The 17,048-nt window shown below is 47.7% G+C and overlaps 1 protein-coding gene across 3 annotated transcripts in view; it reads right to left on the bottom strand.

Moving 5' to 3' along the window:
* The window catches only part of VWC2L (von Willebrand factor C domain containing 2 like), a 45,926-nt gene that overhangs the window by 7,722 nt on the left and 21,156 nt on the right, over nucleotides 1–17,048 (bottom strand). The window contains exon 4 of one of the 3 annotated variants that reach the window (XM_058840017.1): nucleotides 5,446–5,565. The exons of the other annotated variants lie outside the window; for them this stretch is intronic. Within the exon in view, the coding sequence (XP_058696000.1) occupies nucleotides 5,537–5,565 (29 nt within the window). The 3' untranslated portion in view covers nucleotides 5,446–5,536. Of the gene's footprint in view, nucleotides 1–5,445; nucleotides 5,566–17,048 lie in introns of those variants that run through there. 3 annotated transcript variants of the gene reach the window in all.

Genomic DNA, 17,048 nt, shown 5'->3' with positions numbered 1-17,048 from the left:
CATTTAGCTCTGCCAATGCTATTTATGTGATCACTTCAGATTGCAAGAAAAGAGCTCAATTTGCTGCTTTAATAAAGGAGTTGGGGAGGGAAGAAGTCTTGTTTCCACTGCCTGGTATGGAGAGTGCCAATCTCTCTCTCTCGGGGAAGGAGGGGGCAGTGGGCAAAGCCGGAGGTGAGACATAAAGAAATCAGCTGGTGATGCTGAGCTTTGCCTTGCTGAAAATTAAATTTGGTGATTCTCTGCAGGGGCAGCTGAAAACCCCACCCAAAGAAAACAACCCTTGAGCTTTCTTGTGTTAGAAGGAAGCCAGAGCTGGAGATCCTGGCTCGGAGCATGGCTGAAGCCTGAGGGTGCACTGGGAACAGGGCTGCCCTGATCCCAGGATGTGGGGCAGTGAGTTCCCACCCCAGTAACGCCTGGCTCTGTTCCCTGCTCCTGCAGGTGATGGCCATGTCCTTCAAACTAGAGGACACAGCTCCTCCCAGTACAAACACCAGGAGAAAAGAACCCCCTGGACTCCAAAGTCCGTCATCACCCAACCACCCAACCTGCACAGAGACTCCTGCAGGGTTGGAAATGGAACTGCTTCAGGTCATCATCCTGATCACCATCAAGTCTGGAAGCCTCTTCTCAGCCTGCTCATGCTCTCAGGCAGCAGTGAGCTCTCATGTGATGCACAGACTGCATCAATGCATCTTCTGCCCCCTCAATAAAATCTGTATTCTGCTCCATTTTCAGGAGGCTCTAAGAACTGAATCTACCAACCCATGCCAGCCTGAGTGCCACAAATTAAACCTCCCTCCAGTGAGCCAGTGGTGGCCCCAGCACCCTTCCAAGCCATTCAAAAGCTCAGGAATTGCTCTCTTCCCCGTTTTTGGATTGTTGTTGATATTTTAAAATCCCAAAAGGAAGCCTTGGCCTCTGTCAGTTTAACCCCATTCCCCCTTGTCCTGTCTCTCCGTGGCTCCCAGCTGTGGTAAGAAGCGTCTCCTCCTCGAGGTGACCCCAAGATGGAAGCTTCTCTCTCCCTCTGCTGCCCTGTCCAGACACCCAGGGAGAGATGGCACCTCCAATAAATGCTCTCAGTTTCACTCTGTTCTGTAAAATGTTTCAAAATCAGAGCCTTTTCTGTTTTCATTTGTTGTCAAACCCTGCTGGCTCTGGCTAACAGCTCCTGGAGCCATCTGGAGGTACCTTCCAGACATCCATGAGCTTTCAATCGTGCGCACCACTGCCCCAAAGAATTACTCTCCTCTGAAGCTGATCTGCAGCTCTTTTCCATCCTTCCTGCATTCTTCACTGCTCACAAGAGAGTGTTAACAGCCCTTCCCAAGTACTGCCTATTTACAGGAGAGATTTTTCCAGCCATAATTCACATTACTGGGTGCCTGAAGATGCCTGAAAGGGACCTCCTGGTGGCCCCACATCCCCTCCTGCCTCTCCACACAGCGAGATGCTCACATCATCCAGGCTTTGCTCAGGCAGTCCCAAGTATCTGCTGCCTTGGAGCCCAGTGAACGCAGGGGCCCCGCTCAGGTTCCCTAAATTGTGAGCTGGCACCCAGTGACAGAGACTGATTTAGGCCTCAGTGCTTTGCACTGCAGTTAGAAAAATACTGATGGCTCGTTATCCATCTTAATCAGCAGCAGCAAACAAATGAGGGACAGGGAGACATCCAGAAGGGAATACACCACATTACTCCTCCTTATTGATAACACAGTTACTTAATTTGATGTGGAGACGTAACTTCAGGCATCACTAAATACCAGAGCAGGGACGTTTCGGTGCAGGGAAGATCTATGGGTGCAATTTAAAAGGCGTCTGTTTGGCAGCGGTGACGTCCATGGGCTCCCATCTCCACGGACATGCTGGACACCATCCCTCACCAAGACAAATGGAGACAGTGTCCCTTCCACAGCTAAAATGCACCAGCTGAAAATGGTGGAGCCCCACTGCACTCTTCATCTGCTGTGCTTGTGGGATGAGCTGGACAGCAGGGGACCAAGCCCAAGGCTGAGCACAGAATCCCAGAATGGTTTGGGTTGGAAAGGACCTTAAAGCTCATCCACCTCTACCCTCTGCCACGGGCAGGGATACCTCTTGCTGCTCCAAGCCCCGGGCAGCCTGACCATGGACACTTCCAGGGATGGAGCAGTCACAGCTTCCAGTGCCTGATGGTTTCTGGATGGTCATGTCCAACCCGTGCTTCTCTGGGCACTGCCTGTGCCAGGGCAGCAGAGCTCTGGGTCAGACCTTTGGCACAGCTCACTCGAGGAAGGCAGCACGGAGATGGTGGAGCAAAGCTCATGATCTGGGCTCACCAAAGAAAACAATGCAAGGAGTACATTTCCCACTGCTTTAGTTAGACACCCACAGCTGCCTCCCCATATGGACATTTCCCTCAATCCTGTGCACACAGGATTTCTGTTTCTCATCCCAAGTGCACCAAAACCAAAGTTGGGAGCATATCCAAGTGCACTTGGAGCTCCCTGCAAAACCTCCAGCCCCAGTCTGCCCATTTGACTGAGTTTCTAGCCCAGTTATGGGTTAGGGAATGCTGCCAGCAGCGTTAGGCATTGCTGCAGTGCAAATTAATAGGCATCAAATTCATAACCCTTTATTATATAACCTTATTCACTCTGCTGACTCATACACCCCAACAGGGGCACCCTTGGAGTGAAACCAAGGAGGTTTCACCTGGCTGGAGGAGCCAGCACATGGATCAGCTCCCAGACAGCAGAAGAGCAACTCCCAGTGCTTCAGACACATCTGTAAATCCAGGGTTTTCCCCCCTCCTTTTAGTGTAAAATGCAGGTTGGCATTTTCAAAGTCACCTATGGGATTTATATACCAAATTCCTCTTCATTTGAAAAGGATCTATGTGTGCAAATACCTTGATCAGCACTGAAAAGTTTAGTGTATGGTAAAAAACCCTGCAAAGGCAAAGGGCCCAGCATTGCATGGGCAGGAGCTGTGCATCCAAAGCAGATTTTCTGAACCAGGCTCTACTGTGCACACTCTGGGCTGGAGAAGGAAAACTGTAACACCTCAAAGCCAGCAGTAACCACCTATTAAGGGAGAAATGTGTATTTCAACTTTACCTGAGAAAACAAACAGGATTAGCTCTTAAAATTTTTTTTGCAGACAGCATAAAGCTTTGGGAGAATACCATAGATTTTTTTTTATTTTTATTTTTTTTTAAAAAACAGGTAGATTGTAATTGTGGGCAATGAAAGCTACTCTGAGGTAATTTTAACCTTTCAAGTAAGCAACAGGCTTAGTTGTCCAAATACATACTTCCCAAAATGAATTCCAACAGCACTGAAGGCATATTCATGTTTTTATTGGTTCAATCATTGCATGAGGTGAGGTGGGGTTTTTTGAGTTGCTATCAAATAGATTAATTTAAAGGAAATCAATTAACAGAACTACCATTAAACTACTGCATCAGCTAACAATGTTACCAGTAAAATCAACAGCCAAAGAGAGGAAAAGTTGGACTTTCCAGACACTAAACCTTTAAGTGAAGGAAAAAACAAATACAAATGCATGCATATTGTGCTGTGGTGTTTGTGCTGCCCTCACCTCACTGGCTCAGGTGCCAGGAGCAGCCACAGAACAATGCATGTCCCAGTGACTGTGCCCTTGTAGCCAACACTTCCCAAGGAAGGAACTGGGATGCCAAGAAGCAAACTCACCCAAGGGCTTGGCTGGATGTTCATCCTGCAGTGGTCTGGGCAGCTCCCAGGGACGCTGGGACACTGGCAGGGAGCAGCAGCTCCCACAGGCAGCCACAGCTCTTGGTCCATGCAGGTGTGTGAGGACACCCTGATCTAGGGGAATAAGAGCCCAGACAGCCCCTGGATGCCAAAGCACCAGGCCTGTGGTCCCTGCCCAGGTGTCTCCACTCAAAGGCAAAGGTTAACAATAAGAGAATAACAAGCAGGACTTTTCCCCTGGGTCTTGTGAGCTTTTACGCAACTTATTCGCCTCTTGGTTGCGCTTCATGTGAAAATATAATGATTTTTATGGCCCACTTTAACATTTTTATGTCTTTTTTTCTCCAGAAAAAAAATCCCACATTTGGTGTAAGAATTAAAACAGTATTTCATGCTTAACTGCAATCACAGATGATGTATGGAAGAGAGCTGGCTTCATGTCAACTCAATATAAAGCCAGAATTGAATCTAACTTGGTCACTACAACTGTGCGATGTTTTATGGGGTGAGGGGATTTTTTCAGATCAGTCATAAATGAAATTGAAACTATGACTGGGCTCATTTTCTATCAAACAGGAGCAAAAAAATGTAGGAGGGAAGAGCCAGGATTGCTATACATTTGTCTGAGTTGTTCCTTTAGCAGTGGAGCATGCTGCAAACCCACCCCAGTGCAACAGGAGTTTTCTGAGCTGTGGGGAACCACGTGCTCGGGATCAGCCTCCAGCTCCTGTCTGGAAAACAGCACCACTGCAATCCAGAACCCTGTGGGATGGGGACAATTGATGGAAAAATGCCCTCAGGCTCTTCTGCCATCATGGCATGAATGTGGGCAGCAGCACGGTCTCACTTGCACTTCCCACCTGGTGACAGGTTTTTCTGATGGTGGTTTTGAGTGTGGGCTTGTGTTAGAAATGGGATTTCAAAGCAAAGAGAAAACTTTCCAGGTAAGGAAGGAGCTGCTGTGGAAACCATTTCTTCCTGCTCTTGGCTTGTGTTTGAGTTTTGGGTGTTCTGCTGCTGACTTTGAGCATGAGCCATCTCCTGCTGCCTTTACCACCATTCCCAGCTCCCTGGCCTCCACAGTCTCCATCACTATCCCCAGCCTCCTGGCCTCTGTGATGATGGATACAGAAATGATGGCCATGGGCAGGTAGAAGACCCATGTGAAAGGGGAATTTAATGTTAAAAGTTAGAAGTCAGCAAAGGTTCCCCCTCCAGTCAAAGGATGCATCTTCTGGGGGCTGTTGAACAGTATCAGCCTTTGGATCTGCCTGTTTTCATCCCTATAAATTTAGGATGGGCTGCAGTGGCAAAGCTCCCATTTCTATGCAAATCCATACAAGTGACTGATTATCTGTAGAAGTGGAATAACCACAATGGCAGGAACAATATTTCTTAGTTTATGTGGGGGGATTTAATTACCTGCCTGCGGCACAGAAAAGGAAAATGAGGAAAACATCTTCCCTGACCCCACCCCAACCATTAAACCTGGTGTTAGAGAGACAGGACATGGCACTGCTGTGCCAAAATGTGCATCTCCTGAGGAAACAGGAGGAGGAGGGAATGGGAGGGGAAGGGCAGGAGGAGTGGATAGATCTTGAGGACACACATGGGGAGACCAAGGCACTGCAAGGGCGGGCACACCTCGGTCTGATGGACAGAAGAAACAAGCAGAGGTTGGTGCTTCTGGAATAAACAGGCCCCTAAACACTTCTGCTTGGACCTGTCTTGATTTCTCCAGCAGCTACAGAAGCAGCTGTAATCCATGTTTTGTCTCAGGTTTTGCTCTTCCCATGCTCTTCCCCTACCTGAGTTTAACAGTATCCATGACATTTCCAGGATGCTTTCAGATGGTGCCATGCAAGAAGTAAAATGAGCGGTGCTGGTTTAGCATGGGAACAATTGGACTTAATGAAATCACCCAATGAAAAAAGCAAGGTTCTTTCATTTGCCCATAACTCTGGATGTCACCACAAAAGGCATAACCACAGTGCATGTGGCCCTTATACTCTGGCAGGTGTGATATTGTGCTGATGTGCTGGGACAGGACAGTTATTCTGTGAGGTAGCAGCTGGGGATGATGAAAGGCTGTGGAAAAATGATGCTGATTCTGCATCCCTCCTGCCCAAACTTCCCAAATGCTTTGTTACCCTTCTCTGCAGTCTGTTTTTATTACTTAATTCCTGGATGAAATTCTTGCTCGCCCTCTGGTCTCAGTGGCACCACAGGATCTGAATGGCTCACAACCCATTATCCTCCCACATTCCTGTGGGACAGGGAAGTGCACTGGGTAAACTGAGGCACAGAGGCACTGGGACTCATCAGGGGATGCAGGATATTCAAACTAAACCCAGAAAACTGTATTTGACTTGCAGCCACAGGAAGGTTTGAGGCTGCAAACTGCCTTCTCAAGTGTGATGGGAATTGGTTCACGTCTTAGTGGCAGAGGGAAGGAACTGTGGGACAGGGTGGCAAAGTGATGGACAATGCCTTCCAAAAATTCCCCATTTCTGAGTGTTCCCACACTCCTCAGCTAGTATTCCCTGCCTTGTTTTTCCTGCATTCATTTTCTGCCTTAGAATTTTTTTAAAGCCAGAAGGGGGATTTAGACATTAGAACAGCTACTGACCTGATATGAGTTAATGATTTTGTAAAACCCCTAAAAAATGCTTTACTTTAAAAGATTGATGTTTCCTATTGTATTTTTTCAATGCCAATTAATTACTTAATTCATTAGCAATGTAACACAGGAATAGTCTTTGAAAATCTGCTGCTTTGTGTAGATGCCTTTAATTATGGATAATTAAATACTGTGGAAGGACCTGATTATACCTCTGAGCATATTCTAATCTGGAAAATGAAACACACTCCTGTACTCCTGAACACATAAAACAAAAGCTGTGCTCAACAGCCACAGGAGGTAAAAAGAGATGGGAAAACCAACACCCCAAAAGCTAGAACCACTCCAAACCCTGCAAGTGAAAGAGGGTGGGAATTCCTGGGGAGGCTTGGAGGCTTTGTGTGTGCCCTGACACAGGCTTGGATCCAGAGCCTGCCTTGTTGGGGTACAGGGGGGAGCCCAAATGTGCTGAACACAGAGCTGCTGCAGCCAGCAAACAAACGTGGGCCCAGCAAACATAACTCCCTGTTAGCACTTGCTAAAGCTGGCAGCAGATTTCCAGATGGTCCCTTGTACCTATGGCATCAATAGCCAAAACTGCCACAAAGAGCAAAGCACTCCAAACATAACCACAGCTGGCCTTGGAAGAGGAAAACCTGCCAGTGGCAGAAGTTACGCTGTTGGTTTCTTTCTGTCTCAGTTTTAGCCCCAGAAGAAAGCCACAGAAATACGTTTTAAAGACAGCATTGCCCCAGTGCCTCTGAGACAGATCCCCTCCCTGATTCTTACTTTGCCTCCTTCCTCCCTGGGCCATGAAGTGATTGCCAAACTCAGGGAATAAACTCTCTCACCTTTATTTACTTCTCAGCTGGCAAATTTTTGGAGAAAAATTAGGACAGGTCTTGTGAAATGTTAGGGGCAGGATGGCATGAGGGGCACAAATACATGTCTGGCACAGATTGGAGATGCTAGAAGGAGGAAAATGTCACCCCTAAAATGTGGCCTGCCTGCCTTAAGTCAAAGCAGCAATGTGGCACATTGCTACTGCATCCCTGCCCATGGCAGGGGATGGAACTGGATGATTTTTAAGGATGCTTCCAACCCAAACCGTTCTGTGATTATTTGTGTGTGCTGATGGATGTTGCCCTGCCCCAGAGATCCCCTCCTGGGGTGCACTGCCAAAATCCTTGACACAGCAGCCTGATTCAGCTGAGAAATGCACAAACCCAGCCACCGTGTGGTGAAGTGCACGAGGAGACACTGCAACACGTGGGACACATTTCTGGAATGCTGTGCCCGTGGCATTTGTCAGGATTCCTGCTTGGTGCTGCCAGGTGTCCCTGCCACTTCCACCTCACTGCCACCCACCCACGGTGTCCTTGCACCCTCACCTGGCTGTACTGCACCAAACTGTGGTGCCCTCTGGCAATCGGCTCCACCAAAACTGCACTCATTTTTGTTGTGCCCAGCTGATGCACTTCACCAGCAAATCAGGGAGAGAGATGAAGAAAAACACACCTTCAACCCACTTTTTAATCTCTCCAGCCAAAGTGATGGGTGAGTTGGCAAGTGACAGGCTGGGGTAGTGCATGACCACTGTTTGTGACATGATGAGTTTATGTGGGGGATTTGATTGAATTATTTTTGCCCAACAGATTAGTGGAAAACAGGAAGTCAATGATGTCTTGCTGACCCCCATGGCTGTGACCTATTAATGCACACAGAGATGAGAACCATTGGGTTGGTCCCACCTCAGAGCCAACATCCAATGAGCCCATGCAATCCCTGGGTTACTGCAGACTTCCCTGTGCCAACACTTCCCATATCAGGGCACGCTGTGCCCAAACTGCAGTCAGGAGAACAAAACCTACACGTTTTCTTGATGCACTTTGAGCCTCAGCTTCACATCTGACAACCCCTATTCCAGCAAGGAAAAGCTTTCAGGTGGGGCTTTGGAGCTCTGGTGCATCCATGGGTGGAAGAGCCCAGCCTGGGCAGTCTGATGGTGCCTGCCAGCACCCCATGAGAACCTGCCAAGCCACTGCTCTTCACCAGCTGATGCTCTCCTCTCCTCTCCTCTCCTCTCCTCTCCTCTCCTCTCCTCTCCTCTCCTCTCCTCTCCTCTCCTCTCCTCTCCTCTCCTCTCCTCTCCTCTCCTCTCCTCTCCTCTCCTCTCCTCTCCTCTCCTCTCCTCTCCTCTCCTCTCCTCTCCTCTCCTCTCCTCTCCTCTCCTCTCCTCTCCTCTCCTCTCCTCTCCTCTCCTCTCCTCTCCTCTCCTCTCCTCTCCTCTCCTCTCCTCTCCTGTCTGGCTACTTTAACCCCTGGCTAGAACAGGAGCTTGGGCATATGAAGCCAAGAGGGAGAGCACAGGCAGCACTTCCCTGAGAGGGAGAGAACAAGCACAGCAGAAGGGCAAGTGTCAACTGTAAAAATGCTGTGCACACAACAGAGCAGCGAGGAAAATCCTGGGTGTTTTTTGTTGGGGGCTTCTGTGGAGGCCACTCCTCTTTCAGCAGCTCTCCTCTAGCCTTTAGATCCATAGATATGAGTTAGGCTAAATCTGTAAATAAAAGTAGGGACCTTTATTTCAGGGGCTGCTCCAACTAGGAAACCCAAATAACCATTTGGGCAGGGCTGTGTCTCAAGTCTGGGTGGAACTGTCCACGGGGGGGCTTATAGAGGCACAGGAACTGCCCTGACCCTTTTTTTTGCATGTGAAACCTTCACTGTCGAGCTGTTAGGTTGAATGAGAGAGGGGGCAGATCCTCAGCTGTACACAAAACATGGATGTTTCCCTAGGAGCAAGGCAGCCAGGCCATCAGCCTGAGGAACTGGATCACAGAGTTTACTCTCTGGGGGGGGCATGATGTAGCCAAGACAAAAAGTGGTTTCTGTGTAAAACACAGCAAATATATCTAATTGTTACTATCATGGGCAGGTTTTCATTTTTTTATCACAGTTTCCCATTTAATTTACAATTTAATAATTACAGTTTGAAGTTGCCTGTAATAATACATTTCTCTTTTGTTTGGCACAATTTGAAAAGTAACCAGAAATTCCCTCTTGCTGCTTTCCTTGTAGCACAGGTGGGTGTTAGGGGGGATCAGTCACTGCCTGGGTGTTGTAGCCCTGTCTGTACGTGGTGAGAGCTTCCAGGGCAGCTTCTCTGGGCAGTCTGTGCCAGGGTCTCACCATCCTCACAGGGAAGAATTTCTTCCAGAAGTCTGAACCTACTCTCTGTCAGTGTGAAGCCATTCCCCCTTGTCCTGTCACTCCAATTTACGTTTGTAAATAGTCCCTTTCCATTTTTCTTGTCAGCTTCTGTCAATCCTGGACCTGGTTACTTACCCAGGTGAGAGGGAGATCCAAGCAGGAAGGACATTTCCCATCACAGTCAGAGCTATTTCTCCTGTTCCTCTCCCACTCACCTGGGGAGGGAAAGTCAAAGGTGCAAACACTTTCTGCCTTCAGTAAAAATCAGAGCAGGCTGTGTGAAGTAATTAACAGGGCAAAAAGCCCCTTTGTTTCTGTCTTCCTCATTGAAATATTCCAAAGTACAAAATAAAGATCTAGATCTAAAACCATGTGACCCCCTTTATCCTCCCAGAGTTTGTTCTGAAAGCATTAAATGGGTCATCTCATCACTTCCAGTTTTTTCCCAAACCTTTTTAACGTACAAACAGCGAGTTTGCTGTAATTGGCCCTTTTCCCAGGGAGGTTTCAGTGAGTCAGCATCTTCTGACCAACATATTCCCATCTTCTTCAAGTACTTCCAGACAGCTGCAGTGGAAAAAAGTCAGAACTTTGACAGCTTGGGGAGAACTTTGTGTGCTCATCTTCACACAGACCCACTGCTCTCAACAGATCCCTGGGCAGGACACCAACACTCCTTTTTTTGGATCATCAGCTCCTGCTCTATTTATTCTAACAAACTGCTTCCCTACCAGCACTACCTGGCACAAGACATTTGTAACCAGGACAGGTTGTGGCTTAGCTGATCTAAAATGAATTACAACAGTTTGCACCAATTGTGGTACTGGTCTGTAATGACTCCTTTTTCTTTGAACTCCTCAGTGAGGTCCTTGAGGGGATTATAATTGGGTACAAGTGGAATATGGACATCCTGGAGTCCACCTCCCATTACAAAGTGCTGGTAGGTTCCCATGGGCATCTCCTCTTTCCTTGAGCTGCATCAACACGGCCAGAGCTGCAGAGAACTGACCCATGCCAACCCCCCAGCCACAGCGAAGAAAGCAACATCCTCTCCTCAATCCCACCAGGCTTTTATTTGCTCATGACCAAGCCTAAGCTCTTCAGTCTTGGGCAGTAATTCTGATCAACACTGCAGAAGGGTTTTCAAAACATGAACAAGGAGAGCAAGAAAGGAACCCCTGCACCAGCCAAGCCCTTTTGCAGCCTGTGCTGCGGGGATGGAGCCAAGGGAAGCCTCGTGCTGTGGGAGCAGTGCCCTGGTGCTGGGCCTGGTGACCTGCCCTGACAGCTGAAGGCACCTGTGCAAAGCCAGAGCAGGAAGCGAGGCAGCTGAGAGCCATGGGGTGAGCCGAGGGGTGGAAGGAAATGGACGCTGATGTTTGTGGACAGCAGAGCACCTTGCACAACAGGGAATTATGTGATGGATGGCACTGTCCCAGCCTCTCCCGTTCCTACAGGAACCTTCCACAGGCAGCACAGCTCCACCCCTGTCACACACAGCACCACTGCCACCCACCCACGGTGTCCTTGCACCCTCACCTGGCTGTACTGCACCAAACTGTGGTGTGGTGCCCTCTGGCAATCGGCTCCACCAAAACTGCACTCATTTTTGTTGTGCCCAGCTGATGCACTTCACCAGCAAATCAGGGAGAGAGATGAAGAAAAACACACCTTCAACCCACTTTTTAATCTCTCCAGCCAAAGTGATGGGTGAGTTGGCAAGTGACAGGCTGGGCTAGTGCATGACCACACAGTAACAGCCAGGCTGAGATCACTGCCCTGCTGTCCTTCACAGAGCTGTACCCATGTGGGAGGGACAGAAGGCTGCCCTAAATGTAGCACCCTGCCAAAGGAGAGGGGATGGAGCTGAGGGAAAGGTGGAGGGAAGGGAAGGAAGCAGGAGAAAACTTGTTAGCATCTTTCTTAATTCTAAGTGTTCTCAGACTTGCTTAGCTCTAATCTTTAATTCATATTTTCATTACAGTCTCTTTGCTCTGTAAAGTCTGCATTTCATATAAAAGGAGCAGCTCAAACATAAATTATTTGACATAAGTCAACCCCTTCTTAAAGTCCTCTACATATGTGTAGGCTCCAATAAAGAAGCATTAAACATTCATCAAATTAGAAATACATGAAGACAGTGTCTGCCACTCTCCTCATACAGATATGCTTCATAATCCCAACCTTCTAGAGCAGCCAAAGCAAACCCTCCCTAATCCCTTCAGAAACCCTGACCATGCAAAGCACCCCAGCCTCCTGCAATGTGCCTCTGAGCCACCCAGAGCTATCAGCAGGTCAGATCCTCCCTCAGCTGGAGTAAATCTGAGTAAAACAAAGCTGTGTTTTACACCAAGTGACACCGACACAGGATTTGGCTTTAAGCTTCTCTTGCAGCAAAATGGTTTACAGCAATGACATTGGATCATAAAGTCACTTTTGGTATTTTAAAGTCACACCAAGAATCAGGTGGGGAACAGCAACACGATGCCTGCTTTAATTTCAGTACTGCCCAGGCTCCTTGCGTTCTGCAAAGGAACCCAGATTCCCAAACAGAATCTAGGAACTCTTCCCCTCCAAAAAACCCCTCACCCACCCCTTCTCTACAAGACACTATCATGATGATAGTGGATCTTGAACCACCACTCTCACAGGCCAGTGCACACAAACTTCAGCAACATTTCCCCAAAGGGGAACAATCATTATGAGCAAAAGCTTCTTGGTAAATATTTCTGAGTTTGAAGAGTAATGGAGACCAGGTAACGTGTTTCCCACATCTCTGAGAGCTGTGTCCACTGAAAGAGAGCTTTGGAGCTGGTCCCATCCCACACATGGCTTCTCATGGTCCTCCCTGACCCTTCTCTTCAGGGTGCCTTTTGCATTCATCTGAACTCTGCTGTGGTGGAAGCATGGTTAGGACCTGGGGTACAAATCCAGGGTAGCCACTTTCAGCTCCTGCCTGGCCTTCAGCAGTCGGGCAGAGCCTTTTCCTGCCGTGTTTAATTTGTGAATTATCCCTTTCTTGCTTGCTGGGCAGAGGCAGAGCACACAGAGGCTCAGGAAGAAGCAGGTGACCTGTGCAGGTGAACACGCCACGTTCAGGGGCTGCTGTCCTGCTGCAGCTCCCTGGGAATGGAGCTCTTCCAGCAGCATCCCTGTCACTGCACAGCCCAGCACCCCGGCTTTGTGTGAGCTCTGAGCTGTGGGATGAACTTATTCACATTAAGCACTGCTCACTTCAGGGCTTTTTTTGTTCTCTAAAGCCTTTTCCTCTCCCTCATCACTCTCAGTCTCACTTTCTCTCAAACTTCACGAGGTAGCAGATTCAACTCAGCCTTCCCTGATGCTGTCCAACACCAGGATGGCTAATTTTGGAAGGTTTAATTTTTCCAAAGCTCTTCACTGTTATAGAGGCCTCTTCCAACAGCTGTGACCATGGGGAGCAGATCAACCTTGAGTCAGCAGGGCATTTAAGCATCTGGATAATCCAAGTGCTGAAGATTTCCAAAGCAATGGAGGATCTAGCTCTTGACAGTGCTTTTGTGTCCAATACTCACCAGCAAGTTCAGCATCTTCATGCTTTTAACCCCTTGGCCTGACGTGGTCAGATGGACAAGCTCCACTGAAAATCAGTTTCAGGGAAATGACTTCTCAAGGAACAGTAAAGCGAACACTGACAGTGTTTTGTCAGGTTGGTGTCTGCCTGGCCCAAATACACCTCCTCATTTTCAGTCTTGTATCTTCTACCAACTTGCAAATCAATCCTTTCTTTCCTCTGTTGATAATGAAGTCACTGCTTTAATTGAGCTAAAAGGGCACCACAGTTCACACTCCTGCTGGTCATCTCAAAGAACATTATCCAATCCTTCCCATGGCCCCTTGGGCTGACACCCAGAGGGGGTGGTGGCTGTGGGGTGACCAAGTGCCCCAAAAGTTGGCTGCCATTAGTAACTCCCAGCCATGCAGGGTGACGTGGCTATGCTACGCTACTGCCTTCAGCTGCCAGGACCTGGGGAGAGGATGGTGGAGTCCAGCAAAATCCGGCGTGGGGAGCACTTCTTCTCCTTGGCTGGGCACATTCCCTTGCATCTGCACAACCAACCAGCACATTGCATAGACTGTGACTGAAGGGGGTTTAAGTGCAATCTTAAAATCTGGCCATTTCAGGAATTTCTGAAATAAATTAGAAGAGGAATTTTATTTAGTTGTTGGTTTTTTTTGGTTTTTTTTTCTCTAAAGGGATCTCCCCATGGCTCCAAATCACTGTTTTCCACAAAGTAAATGAACATGAAGTCTTCTCTCATCCTCTTGCCACATTTTCTGTGTCGCCTTTATCCTCCAACAGTTGTATATAATCAAATGGCAGACAAAACATCCTGTTCCCAAATCCTTCCCTTTTTTTTCCTCAAACTTTTAGTAATTTTTTTTACCATGCTTCCTTGATTTTTTTGTCATTGATCAAGTTGGAAGCAGAAGCTTTCCAAAACAATGACCTGGAGCTTCAGCGATCCACATCTTGCAGATAAATAACAAGCTACATTTACGCAATAAAGCACCAGCACTGGATTATTCCACATTAAAACCTTGGCACTTTTCAAGACAGCGATAATTTGAAACAACAGAGACCACGTGGGGAAGGGTTTTTGTCAGTACTGGTTATGAACACGCACCGTTAATCCATCACCTTCACCTAAAAGAATTTACATTGAGATGGAGCCTTTTGTCCTGCAAAATCCCAAAGGGTTTTGCAAAGAGGATGGATCCACTGCCCTCCCAGGGCAGTACCTGGGCTGGGGTTTGGCTGTCCCTGGTTGGGAAGGAAGAGCGCTGCTCCCTGACTGCACCGCCAGTGCCTCTTTCCGCGGCGTCCGGACGTTCCTGCCCTGCTTACTTTGGGAATGGAAATGAAGTTCATGAACCACTTCTGAACTGGCTGGGCAGGATGGGAACAGCCTGGCCCATGTCCACACACCAACTGCCCCACTGTCCACAGCACAGCTTTTCCAAAGGGACACCCCTGGGAGCTCCCAAACATCTCCCACTCGGACAAAATGCATTTCTTCATAGCACTGGCTGAGAAAAGGCAGCCTCAAAGGTCTGCTCCGGGGTGTTATCCTACACAGAGACATGCAAAGCTCGCCCAGGGACAAGTGTAACACGGATTTGTTTGCCAAAGGAAAGGCTTCAACGGGCTGGGAAAATCCTTGGAGGGTTCCTGAGCAAGACACACGGTGTTACAGCAGGATCGGGCTGGGTGCAGAATGCTTATTTCAAATTAACTCCAACAGAGAAATAATGAGCAGCAAGTTTATATTTCAGTAAATTAAGAGAGAAGCTTAGGTAAAACGTGAGTTTATATGCACAGAAATAAATTACTATTTACTCACTTTTGCGCTCATGTCCTCAAATATGAAGACATTTGCAAGGATTTATTAATATTTATAGGACATTATAATAAATACCCACAAGAGCCTTGCCTGAAGACATGCTATTTTACCAATGTAAAATCTGTTGAAGGTCAAAGGGATCTTTTACTTGTGTGTGGATGGCAAGATCAGCCTCTTTACTTGGAAATCTGTATCAACTGCGATAATTTAAAACTTTAATTAAAGACTCAGTGACAGATTATCTACGAAATGTCTTCCTGATGCCCAGTATTCCATCATGAATGTCTCCAGGAGCCCAGGCTGTGTAAGCACACTTGCCAGGAAATATTTCACTGTGGACATGTTAGCTTTTATCTGGCTCATTGGGTAACAAATTCTTTTGTTGAGGATTGGTGACAACAAAAATTAAATTAGAGGCAAAACCAGACCCCAACCCAAAAATTTATAATATTTGTTTTGTTCGTCTCTCAAGAAAATGAAACACAGTGAATTTCTCCTTTTGTGCACTGCAGTAGGTGAGCTGCTTGGAGCTGGCACAGCAGAGGAACCCATTTAATCTGGGTCATAGATGAAAGCAGCTGAAGTGATGTGAGGGATGATACAGTGGGGATGCCCCCCATCCCAGCATCCTGCACTGTTCCCAGATCACATCCAAAGGGCTGAAGGAAATGGGAAGAGCAACCTCCAAGTGATGCACAGAGAGGGAGCTAAACCACACACACATCCTGCCAGTACCGGGCTCACCCCACAGCAGTGGATGGGATTATGAGGAGGGACAAGCAGAGGTCTGGGAGTGAATGAAGAGCACAGGGTGAGGAGAGAAGGGCCCAGGAACACCACAAAGGCACCTCTAAGCCCTGGCCATGGGAGCATGCAGACCTCGCTGGGAATTTTTGCTTGGAAAGGCTGTGGCATAGGAGGAGTGGGTGGATGTTCTCATAGAATTGCAGCAGAACCTGGGGCAGGAGGGACAGTGATGGTAGAGTGGGCTGGACTCTAACAGTGTCAGGCCACTTTGAGATCCTGCAGAGGAGAGAGTTAACAGCAGTGACACACTTTTGTCTGGAGAAGTCACTGGAAATAAAAACTCGGGGCCATAATTCTGCGGTCTGTCACTACCAGGAAACGCGAAATCCAGTGACCTTTCATCTCTGTGACAGAAATGCTGCACAGCACCTGGAGCCATCGCCCTTAAAATCCACTCTGACAAACTGGATGATAGGACATGAAGGAGAAAATGTCCTCAGCCTGCCTTACCCCCAAATGTGAGCCTCCCAGTGAAGTCCACATGCTCCGTGTGGAATGTGGCATCCCTTGCCAGGAACAGCCTGCCTTGAATGAGCTGCTGTGATTAGTGAGGTACGAGGTAACAGTTTCATTTCTTTGGCCAAGAAGGAACAAATCTCCAAAGCCATTTGTTCAGACTGCTCTTAAATGATGGGAGAGAAATCACTATTGGCTTTCTATGAATCTTCAGGCCAGGAATGTTAGAATCAACAGATTTTTGCAGTATCACAGAATCACAGAATTCCAGACTGGTTTGGGTTGGAAAGGATCTTAAAGATCATCCCCTTCCACCCCCTGCCATGGGCAGGGACACTTCCCACTATCCCAGGATGCTCCAAGCCCTGTCCAACGTGGCCTTGGGCACTTCCTGGGATGGGGCAGCCACAGCTTCTCTGGGAAACCTGTGCCAGTGCTCACTGAATCACAGAACTTCTGCCCTTGGTGGGATGTAATTAATAAGGTTATGAAAATCTACCTGAATTAATTATTCTCTCATTAATAGCAGCAACAGTTAAACAAGCAGACAAGCCATGCCCCTAGCAGAGTGCAGCAAATGATGCAGGGCTGTGTTTTACCTTAAATAAGGATTTTCCTTACCAAAATTTTAAGGGATAGCTTTTGAATTGAGGATTTGCACCACAGAAATTACTTCCCCCCACCCAGCAACTGTATCCCTTGAGTTCTTCTGTTTGTCAGTCTGAAATTATGACCATAGGGACTAAAATCTTTTCATCACACCAGAACATGGCATTGTGTCTTCAGCCCTTTGGCAGAAAACAAAAGCTACTGAATGAAAGGAAAAAAACAAATACATTTAAAAAG

This window comes from Poecile atricapillus, chromosome 5 (genome assembly GCF_030490865.1).
Source record: "Poecile atricapillus isolate bPoeAtr1 chromosome 5, bPoeAtr1.hap1, whole genome shotgun sequence".
NCBI classification, from domain to species: Eukaryota; Metazoa; Chordata; class Aves; order Passeriformes; family Paridae; genus Poecile; species Poecile atricapillus.
The sequence above is the reverse complement of the archived record's forward strand: the minus strand, read 5'-3'. Positions and strand labels throughout refer to the sequence as shown.